The sequence below is a fragment of the Anas acuta genome, chromosome 23 (assembly GCF_963932015.1).
Source record: "Anas acuta chromosome 23, bAnaAcu1.1, whole genome shotgun sequence".
NCBI lineage: Eukaryota > Metazoa > Chordata > Aves > Anseriformes > Anatidae > Anas > Anas acuta.
Window position 1 is genome coordinate 1941631 of NC_089001.1, and position 17243 is coordinate 1958873.

General features: G+C 56.4%; 2 protein-coding genes across 5 annotated transcripts in view; one reads left to right on the forward strand and one right to left on the reverse strand.

Annotated features, from left to right (window-relative positions):
• The window catches only part of ZBTB16 (zinc finger and BTB domain containing 16), a 91390-nt gene extending 86932 nt beyond the window's left edge, over nucleotides 1-4458 (forward strand). For all 4 annotated transcript variants that reach the window (XM_068659378.1, XM_068659379.1, XM_068659377.1 and 1 more), the window contains exon 7: nucleotides 345-4458. In XM_068659378.1, the coding sequence (XP_068515479.1) occupies nucleotides 345-574 (230 nt within the window). In that variant the 3' untranslated portion in view covers nucleotides 575-4458. The remainder of the gene's footprint in view (nucleotides 1-344) is intronic.
• On the reverse strand, nucleotides 4234-16113 carry LOC137843762 (5-hydroxytryptamine receptor 3A-like). The gene is made up of 9 exons (XM_068659386.1): nucleotides 15774-16113; nucleotides 12493-12656; nucleotides 12368-12412; nucleotides 11717-11826; nucleotides 10861-11030; nucleotides 10564-10724; nucleotides 10070-10280; nucleotides 9296-9529; nucleotides 4234-8817 (listed from the first exon to the last, which is right to left on the reverse strand). The coding sequence occupies exons 1-9, from the start codon at nucleotides 15838-15840 to the stop codon at nucleotides 8519-8521; spliced, it is 1461 nt and encodes a 486-aa protein (XP_068515487.1). The 5' UTR covers nucleotides 15841-16113; the 3' UTR covers nucleotides 4234-8518.
• Nucleotides 16114-17243: the final 1130 nt, after the last annotated feature.

The following is a 17243-nucleotide window of genomic DNA, read 5'->3' on the forward strand; positions in this document are numbered from 1 at the left end:
GTAGGTGCCGCCCTGGCACGGGGGGCACGAGGCTCTCCAGCAAGCCCCGGGGAGGAGGGAGGCAGACGCTGTGCCCACGGAGCCCGAGCTGGCTGCTGGGGATAATGAATCATTGAATGCGTCAGCGTGTAACTATTGTAAATAGTGGATCAATATTTAGATCACTTTTGCTGTTCATTACTTCATTATTCGCTGTGTCTGTGCACAGAGCGAGTATCGATATCGGGCAGGCTGGGCAGTTAATTACTGCGGTGGAGTGCGGCCCCGAGACCTCACGCATTACCCAAACGGGGCTCAGCGGCCACCCTGACTGATGCCACCCCTTTGCTCCCCGTGTCCTGCAGGTGAGAAGCCCTTTGAGTGCAAGCTGTGCCACCAGCGCTCCCGGGATTACTCAGCCATGATCAAACACCTTAGGACCCACAACGGCGCTTCCCCGTACCAGTGCACGATCTGCCTGGAGTACTGCCCCAGCCTCTCCGCCATGCAGAAGCACATGAAAGGCCACAAGCCGGAGGAGATCCCCACCGACTGGAGGATAGAGAAGACCTATCTCTACCTCTGCTACGTCTGAGGGACACGGAGGGAACGCGGGGCTGAGTTGCGGAGGACTGGGCAAAAAAAAATGCATCGTCCATGGCCTTTTGTTTCCGTTTTTCGTTTGTTGCTGTTGCTAGAAGGATCCTCTTGCTGGGTTTGTGGCCGGGAAGGCGCTGGCACGCGGCGCTCGCTGTGGGGGTGGCGGGGGGCACACGGCAGCACTGGGACAGACGGGGACGTGCGGGCTGCCCTTCGCACCCGTGGCCTCTTCCCCTTCCCCACCCCTCCTTCCCAGGGCTCGTGGGCGCAGGGTGAGGGGCCCGTGTCCCCGTCTGCCCTGAATCAGATCCGCTCCTGCGAGCCAGCAGCCAGCCTGCCCTGCTGGAGGTGGTGCCGGGACAGTTGTGAACAAATGGTGCGGTTTGTGCCTCGCCCCCCAGATTTTGCATACAACCAGTGGTTTGGGAAGGCTTTAATTTTATTTTTTTTCCCCTCTATCATCACCAGTAACCCCCTTCAGAGGAGCTGCTGCAGACCCGCCTGCTCCAGCCGGTGTCTGCCCTTGGCACCCCGATGTAGGCACAGGTGCTGCCCTCAGCTGCAGGGCGGTGACCCGCGGGCTGAGCCCCCACTTTCAGCAGCTTTCCTGCCCCCCCCCCAGCTGCTGGCTCACAGGGAGGGCACCAGCCTCAACACACAGCCAGCAAAGCATCCATGCGGGCAGTGCCCTGAGTGGGTGCTGCTCTGCAGGGCACGAGCCCGGAGGAAAGCTCTGGGGCAGTGGGGTGGGGGCCAAGCGTGGGCTGGTGCTGGTGCTTGTCCCCCCCCCCCCAGTAAACGCTGCTGCTGCCTTGTCCAGGGCATAGACACCAGCTGTGGGTGCCGCAGGAGACCACAACCCTCCTCCTGACCAAAGACCTTTCTATGCATTTTGTTTTTCCTTTTCTTCTTTTTTTTTTTTTGGGGGGGGGGGAGGGAAGACGAAGCCTTCAGCGGGAAGATGAAGCCGGGGACTCCAGCGGCTGCGTGCTCGTCCCTGTCCCCGAGGGGAGCTGCAGCTCCTCCCTTCCCCGTGTGCCAGGATGACCCCCGGGATGCTGCCGGTCCCTGGGTGAGGTGACGGTGCCACCAGAGCCCCCAGGCAGTGGGCACTGTGGCGGTGCTGGGGGGGGGGGGTGGCGTGGAGCTCTGCTCCCACAGGGAAACTCTTTTTCTTTACATTTCGGGTGTTTGGAACGTGCCAATGCTTTTTTTGCCCAGCCCTCAACTCCTGGAGTCTGTGGAGGAGCGGACGGTAACAGATGGCTTTGCTCTGTGTTTTTTGTTTTTTTTTTTTTGCTTTTCGTTTGTTTTTAAAGTTTTTTGACTATTTCTGTGTTTAGCACATTTTACTTGAAATTACCTCGTTTTTTTGTGACCTCATGAGCTTTTATTGATTTTTTGGGGGGGGCGGGAGGGCGTTGTTTTAAATGACGGGGCCAGGTAAAGGCCATGTCAGGGGCTGGTGACGTGTGGTGGCAGAGCTGCCAGGGCAGCGGTGGAGGGGATCGTGCGCTGGGTCTGTGTCAGCCACCTCGTGTGCATTATCATTACCAAAACTGGTATTTTTTTTTGAGTGGCCTGATGGAGCCTGGCTCACCGATTCAGAAAGCTACCTCTTGTGTTCGTTTTTGTTGTGTTCTGATTTTGCAGTGACAGAAGCACAGTTTGCAATATTTGTGTTTTGCTTTGTGATGTCATTTCAGTTTTCATCTCATGCTTTACTTGCAATTGTGTATTTTTATTTTTTTTTTTTATAATTTAGCTGCGTTTGTATTAAACGGGGGGCGGGAGGGGGAGGGGAAAGAGTTTAGGGAAAGGTTTCTTAGATGGGAGTAAAGGGAAGAGAGCGGGGGTGTCTGTACTGCTGTACCCGGCCCACCCCTGCCCCCTCACTGTTGGGAAACATGAAGGCCTTAACCTGGGGCGGACGCCGTCGTGCAACAGCGGAGCGGGGCAGGTCCCGGCCTAGCGCCGAGTTAGTGCTTTGGGAAGGGGAGCGTTAAACTTGAATATGTGAGAGCAGTCGAGCGTCGTTCATAATGTGAAAGCCGCCGGCCTGCAGGGCATCGCCGGGGCGAGTGGGGAGCACCAGCAGCGCCGCGGGGCCCAGGCCTGAGGCCTGTAGCTCACCCCGCTTCTCCTGCGGCCCTGTCCCTCAGCAGGGGTGCAGCTGCTCCCCACGCCCCGTGATGGTTTTGTAATCCTCGTTTGTCCCTGGGATGTCCCCCTGCCTTCTGTGGCTGTGCCGTGGCGTTGTGTGGCCGCAGCCGGGCGGTGGGGGGGTGGCAGCACCCACGCTGCAGCATCCCCGTGCTCATGGGGGGTCAGGGGGGGCTGTGTGGGAGCACCCGAGCAGCAGTGCTGCCTCCAGCCCCTGCCAGGGGTGTCACTGATCACCCCAGGAGCCTGTGGAGCCACCCCAGGAGCGTCACCTCCTGCGCCCGTGTCCGCGCGGCGGCGCTTGCGACTGGTGACACCTTTTGCTGCTCCACGCTGAGGAGGAGAAGCAGGGCAGATGCTGATTTTAGTACAATCCAGGATGTAATTTTTTTTTTTGGAGAATGGCTTGTTTAATCTTTGTGCCTAAAAAAAAAAAAAAAAAATTTAAAAAAAAAAACAAACAAACACAACACAGTTCTTTCACATCAACAGTTGCTGCAATTTCTCACAAGTACGTGGTACCTTTTTGCAGTGAATTGGTACTGCCGGCCGTGGGTGTCATGGTACTGCTGAGCACTCAGCTGAGCTCACGTGGCTTTTTTTTGCTTTAATGTCCCCTCCCCTCTCGTTGTCCCCCTTCCTCCCTTACCGTAGACGTTGGCATAGCTGGCTTCAGAGCTCAGCACGGTGCGAAGCGTGAGTTTGGAGTCCTGTGAGTTCCCAAAACGAGTGCGACGAGTCACTGGAGGGCTCTGTCCGGTGACAAGGCATCAGGCAGGGCGGTGACGTGGCGGTCCCCCCGCGCTGGAGCCGCTCTCCTCCCGGGGAGCCGGGGAGCGCAGCGCTCCCTGCCCCGCGCCAGTGCCAGTGTTCGGGTGTGCATCCTAGTATTTGTTCCACATAGTGTTACGTATGCATGATCTAAGGCTACGAAGCCATGGTAAAGCTCCATGACACCTCTCCATATATATATAAGTATATATATGTATATTATAGCACTGAGGACCAACTGCCCTGCTGGACCAAGCAAACTAAGGCTTTCTTTCGTTGCTTGTCTTTTATGTCGTGACAGCCCAAGTGCCAGTCTGATTGCTCTGTATTAAAACTAGTGTTTTGAATTAATTGATGTTATAGTTCCGTCTACCTCAGCACCTCCTGGTAGCCTCATTTTAGAAGGTGCCCAATTTTTTGTTTTTGTTTCTTCAGAGTATTGGTTACTATTTTTTGTACAACTCTGTTTCTGTTTCCTCGCTGTTTGTTTCTTTGCAGTACTGCTTGCGAGTCCTATCTGTTCTCTAGCCACAGATGCAGTTAGCTAAAATTTCCTGAAAAATGAATTAAAAAAAAGTCCCGAGTTGTGGTGTCTCCTAGTTGCAGCTCTCCGCATCTGCCTTCATTCTGTGTAGATTCAGATGCATTTCTTTGTAAAACTTCAGTGTTTCTGACAGAGGAAAAAAAAAAAAAGAAAAAAAGAAAAAAAAAAGGAAGAAAAAATATACTGCTGCAGGTTTTTTTCTCTCCATGTGTCACTAAGTGAAGTTCGTGCCTTCTATAGCAAAGAGAATATTTTTTACATCCTACTAACAGTAGATTTTTTTGTAGTGGACATTTTTTGTATTTTTATTTATAAGTCTCATAAGGAAAATAGCAATGTTCAGTTGTATACCTTGAATCTGCAGTTAGAAGAAACAATAAAGTTAATTCAGTTGTCTCGGCCTGTCGTCTCCTGTTGCTGTTCTCCGCTCAAACGCCACCCTGCTGGGAGGAGGAAGAGGAGGATGAGGAGGATGAGAAGGACGCGGTGACCGCAGCCCCCTCCAGACCCGGGCATGCGCCGTGCTGATGGTATTGGGGTGCCAGCTCAGTGCTCCTGCAGGATGGGTCCCATCCTTAAAATCCTGCTCCCCAGCAGGCTCCTGCTGACTGATGCCATCGTACCGGTGGGTCTCGGTGAGGATGGGGTGGATGGGGCAGGGGATGAGGAGCACTCACACAGGGGGTCCATCCCTGCACACCTCCTGGCCCAGGCACCACCTCAGGGATGGGGAGGGTTGGCAACTATGAGCAGGGAAGAATTCGTGGCCCACTCCCATCCCCACTTCTGGGGCATCTCCAGGGGTAGGGGGATGCCAATGGCCCCATGATGGGGAGGAAATCCCAGTGCTGGGGGTCCAGCACAGTAACTAGGAGCTGGTGTTTTTGTGAGGATGTGCAGCCTGGAAGATGCTTTTCCATGGAAAATCAAGGTGTGCAGTCATGGGTCTCCAGAATTTCTTTTTCATTAAGAGCCACGAGCTCCTAAAAAGCCTGGTTCTTATTTATGCAGGAGTTCCTTCGTGCTTTGGCATAGAAGAGGGTGCTTATGGTGCCAGAAATTAAACGTGCCTCCTGTTTTAAAGTCCCTTGGCATCCCTGGAGACCGTTTTATCGTGCACTGTGTGGTGCTTGACAGGGTGATTTGCTGCTGTCCTTTATTTTTTTGTTTAAGGAGAGAAGCAGAGGCATGTACAGCTCTGTGATTTGGGTTCTGAAGGCGGAAGGGGTGCTGCTCCCCATCCCTGCAGTAAGGCTGCCTCTGCCTTGGTGGGATCGTGCGCACCCAGCTCCTGCCTGCCCCGGGAAGGGGTGTGCAGGTGGAGAGCTGGGCGCAGGCTCCCCGTGGGGCTGCCTGGATGGTGTCGAGGGAGCATCCAGGAGCAATTCGTAGCAGCCAAGCAGATCCCCTGCTCCCTCCTGGTGTGGGGTGTGTGGGGTGCATGGGGTGCACCCCTCTGGCCCCGCTTGCTGCTGCCAGCACGGGCACTGCTGCTGCATGCGCGGCTCCCCAGGGAGCTGAGCGAGTTTGCCTCAATGAAAGTGAACTCGTTCATTTAAACCTGACTGTAGAGTAGTCTGGCCCCCCGCTGTGTTAATTATCCTGTAGTTCTAAACTGATTGCTGTACACTAAGCTTAAGCCCTCCTTTATTTATTTACTGACTACATTAACAGCAAAGTCTGCACTCCTTTTATGTCGCTGCAAACTGTACAGCACGCGGCGTGCGGCCAGGCAGGGGCCGGGAGCATCTCCTCCTGCCCTCGGGGAGCCAGGCACGGACCAGGACGGGGCCACACGCTCATCGTGAGCAAGTTACGATGTGGAATCACTTGATATAACATTTATTTTTTAGGTGATGGGTGGAATGCAGCAGGCTGCTGGGTGCTGGCATCGAGTGCAGGCTCTTACCATGCCCTGGGGATGGGGGAGCCACGTGCCTGCCCCGCAGTCCCCACTGGGGACAGGTCTCCAGCTGCCCCAGGACAGCCATGTCCCATCCCATGCTCCTTGCTCTGCATCGTGCTGCTGCAGGACACAGCCGTCCTGTGGGACATTGGGATGGTTTTTCGCCCATGGAGGTGTCAGAGGTGACATCCAAGCCTGAGCTCAGGTAACAGCCCCGAGAGCTCCCTCCCAGCACAGCTTATCCCAAAGAGGTTTCGGGCACCTCTGGTTGAGGTGAGGTGTTCCCAGTGACCTGCTCTCTGCACCGTCCCTTGCAAAAGGGAGGGATAAGATTCTGCTGCAGCGTTTGGCCTCATACAAAGGAGTTATTATAACAGGGAAATTGTCATAGGACTGGGCCTTTGTCTGCACATTCACACAGCAGCTGGGAGTGATTATGCTGCAACAATGTTCTGTTCCATCAACATTATGTCCTCATTAAACCTTTATTAGTAGATTAGATTCAGATTTATTGATTTTTTTTTTTTTTTAAGAGGAAAATCCAGGCTTATTTCAGAGAGATGCCTGTAACTTTTCCTGCATGCAGCACTTCCCAAAGCAGCGTGAGGGAAAAGCACTATCTGTAAGGGAAAAAAAAAAACTAGATGCTTCCTCCAGCTCTGGCAGACTCCTTTCCCATGGGGGACCTGTGGAGCAGGTGAGGGTTAGCAGCTCTGCACAGGGTTAGGTCACACGCAGGGCCACGTCACAGGGCTGGGATGGCTGGAAAACGGAGCTCCTGCGCTGCGCCCGTGCCTGGATAGCCGCTGGGACCCAGCCACCAGCTGGGAGCTGTGGCAGCAGAGGTGAGCCAAGGGATGGCACGGCTCCACGGGGCACGGTGGGGCTGAGGAAGGCGATGTGGTGGCCCTGCCGACCTCAACCCAGGTCCCGTGCGGGCAGGAGGCACCGCGCGCCCGGTTCAATGGGCCCATTGGATTTGTCTGTTGGAGCGTTTGATGTTACATGAAGGCGGCTCATTCCAGAGGGTGTTAATTGCCCGCTGCACTGATCAGGTCTGTAGCACCATCGATCTCAGTAGGATCAATGGGCTGATTTAGTGTCTCACGAACTCTTTAACTGGACACCTCATCAATAGACAGCCACTTACAGACCATCAGCACATTAGCGCGGGCCAGCGCTGCCAGGAGCCCGCGCCACCCGTCCTGCAGCCCTCCTGTCACTCAGCAGGGAGTTTTCCTGCAGGTGAAGGCTTGGGAGGGTGTCAGGCCTTTGGATCATGCTTGGTGGGCTTGGGAGCAGGCACAGGAGAGCCAGACCCCGCGATCTCTCTGTCTTCCCTGCTGCCTGCGGTCTCCATCCCTGCTGTACACAGAGGAGCCACCAGAGCAAACAGGACGGGGGCTCCCTTCATCTCCAACCTTCCTGAGGATGGTGCCTGCTCTGGGTGTGCAGGTAAGTACCAGTGTGGAGCGCACATCCCCACCTGCATGGGGTCTCAGGCAAGTGTGGTAGGGCCAGGAACCACCCCACAAATGCCATCGGTATCGCTTTTTCTCTCAATGCTTGTCACAACTGCTCCCAGCTTGGAAACAAACGTAGGTACCACATTGGGCAGATCGTCTCCTTCCAATTTTGGCTCAATTCCCAGTCCTGCTGCTCTCAGCTACAGGAGGAGCTTTTCTCTCCTGTTAGATGGCAGCTTTATGCCTCTGCCCTGGCAGAGGTGCACAGAGGGAGTATATTTACTTATATTTACTTAGGGCAGCTGTGGAAGCCTGCGGGAGCAGAGGACCAGGGTGGGTAACCCCCTTGGTCTCTTCCAGCACTGCATTCCTATGGACACGGTCCCATTTGCACTTTTTGTGCTGTTTGGGTTCACTCTTTGGGTTCACTGTCCCTGCTCTGCCAGTTCTCCCCCAGTCCCTGTACTGCTGGGCAGGAATGTTGGGGGGGGCTCTGCCAGTCAAGCATGCAAAACACTCGGGTGGGGGCCGAAAGAACCATGCAGAGCCGGGCGAGCAATAAAACGGAGAATGGGAACCCCCCCAGTGCGTTGTGCAGGGCGGTGAAGCACGAAACGAGGGGCTGGGGGGGCTGGGAAGGAGCCAGGGGGGCAGCAGGAAAAAACCCTGGGGAAGGGCTCAAGGAGGAGAGACCCCCCCGGGGCTCCAGGTGGGTGCCCTCGGAGCAGGATGCGCACGGAGCCCCGGGCCCTTCGCAGCGGAGAGGGGCCGGGGGGGGGGTCCGGGGGGAGCCCGGGTTGGAGCCGCCGCCGCTGCCGCCGGGGTGGGCGCCGCTGTCCGCGGTGCTGAAGCCGCGGAGGAGCGGGGCCGGCGGGGAGGGGGCAGCGCCGCGACCCTGCCCCGTTTCGGGGGGTTCGAGGGGCTGCCGGGGGGCTGCGGGGCAGGGATGGAGGAGCCGGGGTTGGGATGGTGAGAGCCGTGAGAGATGCCTCAAGCCCTCGGCTGCTGCTGCTGCTGCTCAGGAGCTGCCGGGGGGGGACCAGCAGCAAAGCATCCGAGGTCCCTGCCTCGCCTGCCCCGAGAGGCAGCTCAGGCGTACTGCCACACCGACCAGAGAGCACCCAGCGTGATGGTGTAGGCCAGGACGGCCAGCAGGTATGCTCGGAAGAGCAGGACATCCAGCACGTAGCCCACCTGCAGCCACTCGCGGGCGACGTCGCGAAATTCATCCCGCTTCTCGAGGAACTGGCGGATGGTGGAGATCTCGTGCAGGATGCTGGGCATGAGCGGAGAGCCCTCTGCCACAGAGCCAAAGGCAGGAGCGGGCCTCGTGCCCCCTGCCCCCTCACGCTCCCGGGGGTCCTCGCAGCCGTAGTGGTTCAGCTTGGCTGCAGGATCAAGAGAGGTAAGCGAGAAAAATCTCTTTAGGCACAGAGCTGGGATTTGTGTGTGTGATCTGGACATCCGTATTGCCATGCATAAGCTGCAGTGAGTCACAGCCCTGCTCTCCGCTCCCCAGGCTGCTGGCAGTGCTGCTCATGGAGCACTGGCTTGCAAAGAAGCATGGAAAATAAAAGGGTTGAGCTTGGCTTGGAAAGAGAGAAGGCTCCTGCTTGGCTGATATTTACTGTGCCAGGACAGGGTGCCGTGCTCTAGAACAGGCCCGGTTTGTAAAATTCAGTTTTCTGCTGAATTCCGGGTGTCTGCTGCTGCTGCTCAGAGCTCCAATAGAGAAGGTGAGAGCTAATTGGAAAGGTGAACATTTTGGTAGTTCTGATATTATGTCCTTAGGCTAGATTTGGGCTTAGAGCTGCGTGAGGCCAGGTCCCCTTCTCCTCCTGCAGGAGCTCTGTCTCCAGCCCTTACCTGTGCTGTCGTTGTTCTCCACATGCCTGGAGATGTCTGAGCTCTGCGCCCTGCTTTGGCTGAGTTTCTTCCTGTCCCGGATGCAGAGCAGGACAGCGGCACGCTCCAGCAGCAAGTGCTTCACCCAGCTGGGAACGTGGGGCTGCAGGTCTTGATTGTGGATCAGGCGCACGATGAGGATGGTCTCCGTGAGGCTGATGACAAGCAGTGCCATGCACACCACAAAATAGATGCCTGCGGAGATGCCAGCAAGGTGAGTGGCCTGCGATGGCCAGCACAGGTTTTAGATTGATGCACAGAGCAGGGAGGTCCTGAGTGAATTCCCCCTGCCCGCCCCTCTCTGCACAGAGCTGCAGTTCCTGCTGCTCCAGGCCGTGACTGCTGCTCAGTTGCTTTGTGGACCACTCCACACAGTCAGCAGGATGCTTTTTCTGCTCCCTGCACTGCTCCGATGGGGCCCTCTCATGCACCTAGAGCTCCAGTGCAGCTCTCAGCCACGTGTGACTGCCATCTCGACACCCCACACCCTGAGCTCCTTTTACAGCCCCCAGTTTTGTACCTCCCCTTCTTGCTCCTCTCGTTCTGGTAATGTTCTGAACCACCTCCCCCCGATTCCTCAGCATCCTGGTCCCAGAGGGACGGGCTTTAACCCATTTCTGGGCACTGTCCTGGCTCGGTGGCAGTGTGGGGGATGAATGCTAGGCTCCCACCACGTAAACCCAGTGTGAAGAGCTCTTGTCCCGCTGCCAGCTGGGACTGGTAGCACTGCTGTACCTATCAGCGGGGTGCCAACAGCCGTAGCAGGAAGCGTGTCAGATACAATGATTAGGAAAACTGAGTAGCCCAGGAGGAGTGTGATCTTGAAAGAGACCCTCTCGCCACTGTTGGGAGGCAGGTAGAAGCCCACGATGTCCATCACCATCAGGAAGATGCTGGGGAGCAGCAGGCTGACAGTATAGAAGAGGGGACGTCTCCTGATAACTACCTGCCAGGACAGAAGGGAAGACAGGAAAGATTCGGTGAAGGCGAGAGCCCTGCTTGAAAGGAGAGCTTGAGCTCCCCAAAAGCAGGTGAGGGTGGTGGGCTGCACCGACAGGACCCTCAGCACCAGGAGAGGTGCCAGTGGCAGGGGATGCAACAGCACAGAAGCAGGGGAACGGCTCGGTTATGAAGGAAAGGGACTGGGGAGCAAAGCCCTGCCCTGGTTTGGCCTCATCCTTGCAAAGATCAGAGGCCAAAGCAGGGCACAGGGCAGCGAGGTCCCTTACGTAGAACTTCATCTCGGCGTAGCTGTCGCTGCTCTTGACGCTGAACTCCTGGAAGTGGCTGAGCACGTAGAGCAGCTCCCACTCGCCCTGGTTCATGAAGATGCTCCGGTCGAATTTCACCAGCTCCGGGGTCCGCCAGAGCGAGAGGTTGATGTCTCGGACTGCAAGAGGTGGGGACGGAGCTGCCGGGTGCCCGTGCCCGTGCCCGTGCCCGGTCGCGGCGCATTCCCGAGCCGCTGGGGCCACCTAGAGGGGGCCGCGTCCCCTGCACCGAGCCCCCCCGGGGCCGGCACTCACTGTTGTGCAGCCAGCTGGTGAAGGTGAGAGAACAGTTCTGGACGTCGAAGGGGAAATTGTAGATATCCAGGCTGCAGGCGGTCACCACCTGGATGGGCTTCAGGTTCTGCACCTCCCCGTGGTGGCGGACATAGACGTAGGGGACATCAGGGGACTTGCCAACGTCCACGCTGGAGGGCACGGGGACAGAGAGCCAGGGTAGGGAGCGCTTTGGGGAGCACCGTGAGCAGAGTGGGCTCCTCCTGGGAAGCTGCGTTTGGGATGGGGACTGCCCAGCGTGAGAACTGGGACCTTACCTTGCTGTTCTGCCAACCTGCTTTTTGGGGAATAAGGGGGGTTGGAGGGGAAGGGCCAGGGCACGAGCACGCCGCCCCCACGTTGGCGCTGCTGCCCCGTGTCATTGCTATGTTCCCCATGCTGCTGCCCTCTCCCAGCGCAGCCCAGGGACCATTTGTGGCTTTGCTTCGCAGAGGTCTCTGCAGCACGAGATGGGAACACCTTAAATCCCAGCAGAAGTGGGGGCGGGGAAGGACAATGGCTGGCTTTGCAGGAAGGGCTGGCAGCTCTGCAGCTGCCCTTGCATTGTGCCTTCTTAACAAAGCCTTTCTCCAAATATCTGGATTCCACCCCCCCCAGCACAGTGTGGGTAATTACAAATGTTTGTGGTTAGCCAGCATTGGAAATGTCCCAACTGCCAAGCCGTTTCCCCATCTGCAGCTCACCGGATACGGGGGCACTGCCAGTTCTGTGCGGGGAATGCAGAGCGAGGCACAGCACGCGTGCTCACGGGGCTGAGCCACCCTGCTCTCTTTTGGGGTCCCCTGCGATGGGGTTCGGAGAGCTGCACTGCACTCACAACTCGTTGATGAGGATGTCGGGCACCCAGATGCTCTCGGCGGGGAGCGATATCTGCGTGATGTTGTCAAAGCACGCCGGGTCCCACTGGAGGAACTCATCTGTCCAGTGCTGCAGGGACAAAGCAGAAGGGAACTGGGAGGTGGGGTCAGTCCTAGCCCCACCAAAACCCAAACCTAGTAGCCTGCCATGGGAATGTGATAAATGACGTGTGAGAGAGGCAGGAAAACCCATCTCCTCAGCCACCCAGCAGTGAGAAGCAGGAAGCATGAAAGCTGTGCCTTTAGGCTCTTGATTCCTGACAAGGGAGCTGCATTAGGGCAAAGAGGGGAAGGAAGGGGCAAGCTGTGTGCATGCAAGGGAGATTTTCTGCTGTGCTGAGGTCAGTGCTCCACGGCTTTCTTGCATTCCTGCACCCAAGGCAGCCAAAGGTGCCACCACACCAGGCCTTTTCTCCAGGGCTAGAAACTGGGATGTTAAGGTAGGCAAACATCAGGGCTGGGTGACAGCAGCCTGCCTTCCCCTGTGACAATCCAGGACAATCATGTCCTGCTGGGAGGCAGCCAGCCCAGTCACCACCGGTGCTCCAGCCTCGGGAGCAGCAGCCAGGGCCCAGAGAGAGGGGGATTTGGCACAGGTCTCCTCGGCTCACCTGCCTGTACCAGATGTAGGTGGTCAGCACCTGGTTTTTCTCATCCTGTGGGAAGAAGAGGGCACAGGGTTGGCGCAGGGTGACCCCCCTGCCCGGCGGTGGAGCGGTGGGAGCGGTGGACTCACCACGCTGAGGATGGCGTACACCATCACATCGATGGCCACGGTGGTGGTGGTGCGCCAGTCCCGCACGGGCCGGGTGCTCTTCTTGTAGTGTGCCAGCAGCGAGTCGGACAGGCGGAGCAGGGCTGGCGTGTCGGGGTCTGGCACCCCGCTCGCCTTCGGGGTACCTGGCAGGGCAGGGAAACAAGAATGCCAGCATCTTTGAAACCTCGTCTACTGTTTTATTCGGGTCTTCTGCTAACTGCGTGGATGGCTCTGTGACTTTCCCTGGACACTTTTTGGGTCTCGGGTGGCTGGGTACCACCTGAAGGCTGCCGTCTGCCTCTGCTCTGGGAGCAGTGTCAGGACAGCTGGGCAGCCACTGCAGGGAAGCTGCAAGGGAGTCAGTGCCCCGAGCAAAGTTTTCCAACTCCCACTATTTTGAGAGGCATCGCTTCTTTACTATCAAGGTGAAGGCTGAGGTTAAAGGTGAATCAAAATGTTAAATTCGTGTACTAGGCAATGAAAGGGACTAAAATCTGTCTACATGAGGAAAAAAAATGTTACCCACGTTAATCCTGGGGGCTGTGCCACCAGGCTTTGGATCCAGGCCCCCAAGTGCTTTGTATGGAGCAAACACTTCCAAGCGCTGCTGGCCAACGTTGCCGTAGTCAGAGCCTCTCTTGGAAAGCGACTGCAGGACAGCTGGGTTTTTTGGCTATTGGTCAAATATCTGTTCCTTATCCCATCTTTGCTGCTCCAGTGCATTCACGCAATGCCGGCAAGGTCTGTACCACTCCTCCATCATTTGTGGCTCTGAATGGCGCTGTGTGAAGGCTGAGGAGCCCGGCTAGCTGACAGCGCATCCTTCTCCGCATTCAGATTTCGTCCCCTCGCAGCGCACGTGGCAGCTGGATGCTCCCCGCTCCCCACCCATCTGCTCGGCGCCCACAAAAGGAGGAGGTGCAGGCCGAGATTTTCCTTTCAGCCCAGTGAGCAGGGCGTGTGTGATTAGCAAGAAGCGAGGGCCCTGCCACCAGCTGGGACAGCCGAGCCTCGGCGCCTTTGTGGCCCAGCACCGCGTGCCGTCCCGGGAAGGGACCTGGCACCCCTGTCCCAGAGCTCTCCTCCTGCCCTGCTCTGCTCAGAGAGAGGCCAGGGCAGCGCTGTGGGGTTTGTGGTGAGTTCCACGCTCCCCTTTCTGGTGGGCTGTGTGATAGAAATAACACCAAAATCAGCCCCTCAGCAGCAGCTCCAGGAGGAGGCTGCCGATGGGCAGCTGCGGTCACCGCTCTGCAGCTGTATGAGCCGAAGCTGGGGCAGGACGAGCAGGACTGGGGTGTGCAGGCAGTGCCGATGGTTTCCTGAGGGAACAATCCCTCTGCTGGGAGCACCGACTGCATTGCAAATTGCTGCCAGCACCCCAGTCCTCGCTGCAAGGCTGCTGCTGAGGCTGCAGGCAGGCCGGGCGGCAGAACCGCGCTTGCAGCTTTGATCTGCAGTACCCGAGCCTGCTCCGCACGTCACCGAAGGCACTAATTGGAATAGATCTGCAGGAACTTGGGGAAAAGCTGCCTGGAAGGAAACTTTAATCTTTCTTTGCGACTGAGAAAAAAAAAAAAAAAAAAAAAAAAAAAAAAAAAAAAAAAAAAAAAAACACATTAGCCCTGACCCCTCCAACTTTGCATGGGATCTATAATGCCTCCGAGCTGGTGGGGCTCACAACCCTCATCCAGCCAAGGGAGGAGATGGGGAGGGGGGGCGAGACGGAGCAATTAGGGCGATGGGAGGAAAACAGGCACTGCTGTAATTGCAACAACGGCTATGGCCAAGTGGCCTCGAGCACTGCAGCTGCTTGCAGCTGGCTCGCCACATTTGCCTTCAGACCTGTGCTGCCGAGCTCAGTGCCTGCGAAAAGTCACTTTGGAGGGAGAGGACGTGGCTGGGTTCACACCAGGCATCCTGATCTTCCCAACAGCTGCCCCACGAACCCGTCTTGCACACGTGCTGGCTCCAAGGGTCTGCCTGGCCCAAATCTGTGCTTCTCTGTGGCTTCGTCTGCCACGCTGCAGGTAAGTGGGACGTGGTCGCTGCTTTCTGTCCTTTCTCCTAAGCTAAGGCTAATTCTTGTCTTTGGTGAGTGGTGTGAAAAGAAATAGCTCAAAAACTGACAACCTAAAATATCAGAAAGCCTCCAGCCAAGTATCTGTTGCCTTGCAATATTCTGTGGCCAAGCGTTGAAACATTGCAATGCAATCAGCACCAACTGTGAACTATCATTCAAAAAATACCCAATTGTAGGATTATTTTTTTTAAATACAAACATGTTGTCCTAGTTTTCTCCTCTCTCGGCTGAAATAAGACAAAATCAACACATGCTCCCGAAATCACTTGCACGGCCCATGTCTTCACCCTGTATGGGCTTGCTTTGGCTTCTCAGAATAAAGAATATTGGCCAAAAATGCCACCCCCTGTGGCGCCACCCATCCTCGGTGGCTCCCTGGCTGCAAGGGCTCCTTCCTCCTGCTCCTCCCCTGCCAGTCCTTGGGCAAGGCTCTGGGCTCAGAAAGGGACAAGCCCCTGGTGGAAGGGACGAGCTCGCTGCCCGAAGCCTTTCCCGAGTTACAAACCTGCTGAGAACTTTCATGTGTGTTGGTGCAAAACAGCACAGTAATTTTTTTTTTTTTACTCTTTCTCAAAAAAGGTTAAACAAGAAAAAATAAGATCTGCTTATTAGTATTTTGGCAGTTATTTTTCCACTGTGTGGAGCTAAGGTTACAGAGCACAGCCACAGCATCGCTTCTGCATGCTGCCTTCCCCAAAATCCCATTCCACATTACAAGTAATGAAACGGTATCAAAGAAATACATCTCTCTGGTGAGGGGCTTGGGCAACAGGTCCCAAACTGGGGGCTGCAGGCAGATGGACAGGAGCTCGTTCTGCTTCTGTTTTCTCTCTTGTTCCTCAGGACTCTGAACACTTTCAAAGTTCCTTGAAGCCTCACACCAATGAGCCCAACATTTGGATCTGGGTTAAAATACGCTGTTACCTCCCTCTCCTCACAGCCCGTGCCCGCAGAACTTGCTCAGGTGTGCAGCGCCTCGAAGAGCTTTCCAAGAGGTCACCATGCAGATTTTCAATGATATTAATCTCTCTTTTTAAAAAATAATTGATTAATTAATTAACTAGTGTTTGCATGCTATAGAGAGCTGCTGGTTTTTATTCAGGTACACCAACATGCCTTTAGCTACCGGAAAATAGCTCCTTCGCCCCCACCCTGCCAGACTTCCCCGCGATGTCCTTACCTGTGTCCTGCAGCATCGACACCAGGGGCAGCAGGGACAGGAGCGCCGTGAGAGCCACCAGCACCATAGCTCTGGTGCCGCAGGTCTCCCGGCTCCCTTCCCCAGCCCGAGCTCTCCGCTCTCCTCTGCAGATAAGTGAACCTAATCAGGGAAGCAGGCAGCACTTTTTGCTTGCTTTCCCCCAGCCGTCAGGTTTTGGAAAATGCGTAATTAATCTTGCAATCAGCCTCCTCTGCTGCATCAAGTTTCAGGCAGGGAGGAGGAAGGAGGAGGCCACCCACCCCATGGGCTGTCACGCTGGTGCTGGGCGAATGCGCAGCGCCCGAGCCCCCGGCTCCCCCGGCCCCCTGCCCGGGCACAGCGCTGCGGGGAGGGCTCCCTTTCTGGGAGGGGCAGCGTCTGGATGCTGACATTGCAGCGTGGTTGGGATAACGCTGCCCATACCCTGCTGGTGTGCTGGGTGACAACAGAGAGAGGTTTTCCAAGGGAAACCTCGCGACTGCACCGCCACAGGTGCCTGGGTCTTGTTGGGCCGATGAGTTAGCATCCACCTCGATGGCTTTGTGTGCAGGTTTGAGCAGTCCCCAGCTAACAAACCCCCTAGTGAGCTCCAGCAGCAAGGAAGTGAGAGCTCTGGAGATGCTCTGAGCAGCACAGGGAGAAGCTGTAAATGCAGGAGAGGAGCAAGGAACAAGCGCTCGGTGCTGGGCAAGGCTGGAGACAGGCTTTCCCCAAAGCCTTGCAGGCAGCACGGCAGCCCAGCTTCCCCAGAAGCTTCCCTGTACTGGGAGTCATGGTGAAGTAGACAGGCAGGGATCAGAGCCCTTGGCTGTGGCACGGAGCAAATTGCATCAGATGGCAGCGTGGAGTCACTTAAACGAGATAAGAATTAGTGCACGGCCCTGATGAACTCCCCCTTGGCTGCCAATAGCGGTGTCAGGGAAAGAGAGAGTGCAAAGCTGGGGCTAATTTGATTTCTCAGCTCTGTTAGCGGATGGTAAGTCACCTCCCGGGGAGCGCAGACAGCTCGGAGCTGTTTGCTGTTATTGAATCTGGATAATAAAAATCACGGGCAGTGCCGCGGCGGCGCTGGGGACCGTGCCCTGTGCCGCGGTGCCGGGGAGCGCGCCGAGCCCCGCTGCCACCACGCTGCCTCCAGCCACCAGCACCTGCAGCGGGCAGGCACGGGGCATCGCCGTGCCATCCAGGATCCAGCCGAGGGGCTGAGCAGGGCATTAGGATCCGGGGTGAAGCGGGACAGTAGGGTCCAGGGCAAGGACTGCTGAACCACAGCCTCCGCGGCAGCGTCATTAACTCCGAATCTCCTCCCTTGGGTTTTATGTCTTCATCTTAAAGAGATTTTAATGTAGTTCCTATCAGCCCTCCTGTTATCGGATATCTAATTAGTGTGATCTATTATGGCCTTGTATTACGCGCGCGCACACACAGTCTGCGCGTCGGGGGCTCTTA